The sequence below is a fragment of the Nematolebias whitei genome, chromosome 14 (genome assembly GCF_014905685.2).
Source record: "Nematolebias whitei isolate Nwh7 chromosome 14, NemWhi1, whole genome shotgun sequence".
Taxonomy (NCBI): Eukaryota; Metazoa; Chordata; class Actinopteri; order Cyprinodontiformes; family Rivulidae; genus Nematolebias; species Nematolebias whitei.
In genome coordinates, this window is record NC_056511.1 from 2,680,451 (window position 1) to 2,683,795 (window position 3,345).

Genomic DNA, 3,345 nt, shown 5'->3' on the forward strand with positions numbered 1-3,345 from the left:
TGCTGGTGTGGGACGCCTGCTGCAGTGGGACGCCTGCTGCAGTGGGAGGGGCTTGTCAGGACTTCTCCCCTGCCGTTTCTCTTTGAGAATAAAACCACCGTCTCACAACCACTTTATCAAGATCCACCTTCTGAGGGCACGCTGGGAAAGTGGTGATGTTGCAGCATCAGTGTTAGGACACACCTGAGAAGGAAGATAATAATAATTATAATAATAATAATAATAATAATAATAATAATAATGTGTATGTGTTGTCATCAATGGCAAAATTGGCTCTCTGCATTTAACCCATCCACCACCAGGTGGAGCAGTGGGCAGCTGTGGAAAGCACCCGGGGAGTAACTGGGAGTAAGGTGTCCTGCTCAGAGACACCACGAGATGTGCAACGACCGGGGCTTGAACCTGGGACCTTCGAGTCGACTGCCCTGCCCCTACACCATCTAGACTTCCTACTTCGATGGTGTCACAAAGGAGTATAATGACTAGATCACCATGGCAACATATTGGTGTTAACCGCTAATACGAAGTGCAACTTGTGGGGAGAATCCTACGTGCACGTTGTGTTTCATCACATTTGAATAGAGGTGTGTCTCGGGAGGAGTCTCCGTGCGCCCAGGTCCACTTCGATCAGGATGAACAGGATTCACGGACCGGATCATACAGATACTTTCTCGTTTTTAGTGTTTGTCGTGTTTCAGCAGGAAATCCACGAAGGTCTCTGAACTCGAGGCCTCGGGACGAGAACGGTCCCACAGATTCAGTTTTAGTTGGAGAATGAGATGTTGTAAATACCCCTCCGTGGTTTTATGAAAACCTCTTTGGTTGCAGAATTATGAACTTATTAAAGCCCCTCTGTAGGATCAGCTTGGATTCATTTAACCAGTGGAAAGTAGTCCTCAGCGTCTCACAGGTGTTTATTTATTCTGCCTCTTTCTTCTCGGCCCCGAGGTGAGTTGGTTTGTTGGAACTGGAATGACTGGAAATGAATGAAAGTGTATTTATGAACATGTCTTTGTGCTATCACAGCACATATTTGTGATTCCAACACAACAAAGGAACGTCCGTCACTCTTGCTGACAAGGATTAACAGAACTTCAGGGTCCAGTCAGCTCAGAACTTCCTCATAGCTTCTTTTGTCTCTTGTGTTTTTACTGTCGCCGGCTCCACCTGAACTCTTCTGTGCTCCTGCTCAAGGTTGTTTCGCCTTCTGGTGCTGCCCCTGCTTTGCCTGTCAGACCTCCAAAAAGTTTGGTGAACATCTGTGCACCCCTCTGCTGGAAATCTTCGGCTTCTGTGTCCCACCGATCACCATGTCCATGAGGGTCGCCATGCGACACCGCTACGGCATCAAAGTAAGACCCAAAAGCTGCTCAGCTTGTCCACAAGTCACGTCTTTTAGTGCCAGCTGCTGAACAAACAAGAACCTGAAGTGAATCGAACGTTCACCCCACCCTCAGTATCAAGACGATAAAACTATGTACATGTTCTGTGTATCCTCCAACGCTCAGAGTTGGACGTCGTGTAAGATGAGAATAAAACGCAACATTTGTAAATCTCATAAAACAATGTATTCACAGTGGAACGCCTCGTTAAAGTTGTGTTTCCAACGACCTCTCCGTCGCTGATCGGAGCCAGGAAGAGGCGTTAGAATAACCTGCTGATGTTTCACCTGTGCTCCGCAGGGAACCCTGCCTCTGGACTGCGTTCACGCCACCTTCTGCACCATCTGCACCTGGTGCCAGATGTCCAGGGAGATGGAGAAGAGGAACATCCAGATCGTCCTGGTCAACGCCAAGAACACATGATGTGGCTGTGGCGGCTGGACCGAGCCCACGGCAGAGCCCGGCAGTGCTTCCCGTACAGATGCTGCGTGAAGTCGTGTGTGTTTGTACTGTACGAAGGAATCCTGCCGCAGAGCTGAAGGAACCTTCTCTTAAACTTTGTGGGTGAACCAGATCTTTATAAGGACATAAAATATATGTTTTACAGTTAGGAAATAATAAAAGCCAATGAAAGATGTTACTTTAGGAAAAGAACATTTATATATCTATTTTAGGTTGTGCCAGACAATCACATAAAGTATTTTACAATTAATTTTACGTGTCGTTTTGATTGATCATAAATCTGTTAGAAAACACTGATTGATCTTATTTTGGGTGTTTACACAGAACAAGAAAAGATAAAGAAGAAAAGGTTCAAGTTAAATCTACTTTTAAAAAGTTTAAATGTGTTTTGATTTGCTGCTGTTTTCTCTTAATTCGATCAATAATTAACTTGATCTTTTATCAAAGTGATCAACCTTTCAGGACATAAAGCTTCGACTTTTGGGACTTGGGGGCCCAGATGGGGTGGAGGCAGGGCAGCCGACCTGGGACCAACAAGTCGCGGTTCGACTCCCCAGCCATTCCCACATGTCGTGGTGTCTCTGAGCAAGACACCCAATCCCTAACTGCACCTCACACAGCTGCCCGCTGCTCCACCTGGGTGTATCTCAGGTGTGATGGGTTCAATGCAGAGAACTAATGACGTCATCGAAACATACAACGATGACAACCTTCACTTCAACACTGAAACTTGTGTGAAACACAAGACAGACACCAGAGGGCGACAGAGGCTTCAGAATCAGTGTTTAAGATCCCAGCGAGACCTGCTGTCCTGTTTCACCTCCAGGAAGTCGCATACATGAACAGGAAGTCCTATACATGAACAGGAAGTCCCATACATGAACAGGAAGTCTCACATTTGTACAGAAAGTCCCATACATGAACAGGAAGTCTTACAACTGTGCAGGAAATCCTACATGGGTCGGCTGAGGCTGAGTGGTTCGAGCAGTCCTCCAATGCAAGAGTTGGGGGTTTGATTCCACCAGCAGTCCCATGCCAAAGTGTCCCTGGGCAAAACACTGAACCCCTCATTGCCTCCGATCTGTGTCTGATCTGTGTCTGAATGTGTAAAGCTCTATTTTCTGTAGAGATCTAGTAGAGTGCATGAATGGGTAAATGAGGCAGAGATTGTTTTAAAGAGCTTTGAGTATCTTGATAAGATAGAAAGGTTCTATATAAGTACAGTCCATTTACCATTTACATCTGCACAAGAAGTCCTACAGGAAGTACCATACCAGTACAGGAAGTCCCATACCAGTACAGGAAGTCCCATACCAGTACAGGAAGACAACCAAACTTTGAACACAACTAATACCTTTGTTTTTCTGTTTATACTTTCTCTTGTAAGTTTTTAGACTGAAATATTTTCACCTATTTCACCTCGTTCAGAATGTTTCGGCTGCGACTTTTATCCATCCGTCCGTCCATCCATCCATCCATCCATCCATCCATCCATCCATCC

General features: G+C 45.7%; 1 protein-coding gene across 1 annotated transcript in view; it reads left to right on the forward strand.

Moving 5' to 3' along the window:
- Positions 1–2,094, forward strand: part of LOC119419865 (cornifelin-like) — a 3,400-nt gene extending 1,306 nt beyond the window's left edge. Inside the window, exons 3-4 of the mRNA XM_037687231.1 lie at positions 1,195–1,352; positions 1,683–2,094. Of these exons, the coding sequence (XP_037543159.1) occupies positions 1,195–1,352; positions 1,683–1,805 (281 nt within the window). The 3' untranslated portion in view covers positions 1,806–2,094. The remainder of the gene's footprint in view (positions 1–1,194; positions 1,353–1,682) is intronic.
- Positions 2,095–3,345: the final 1,251 nt, after the last annotated feature.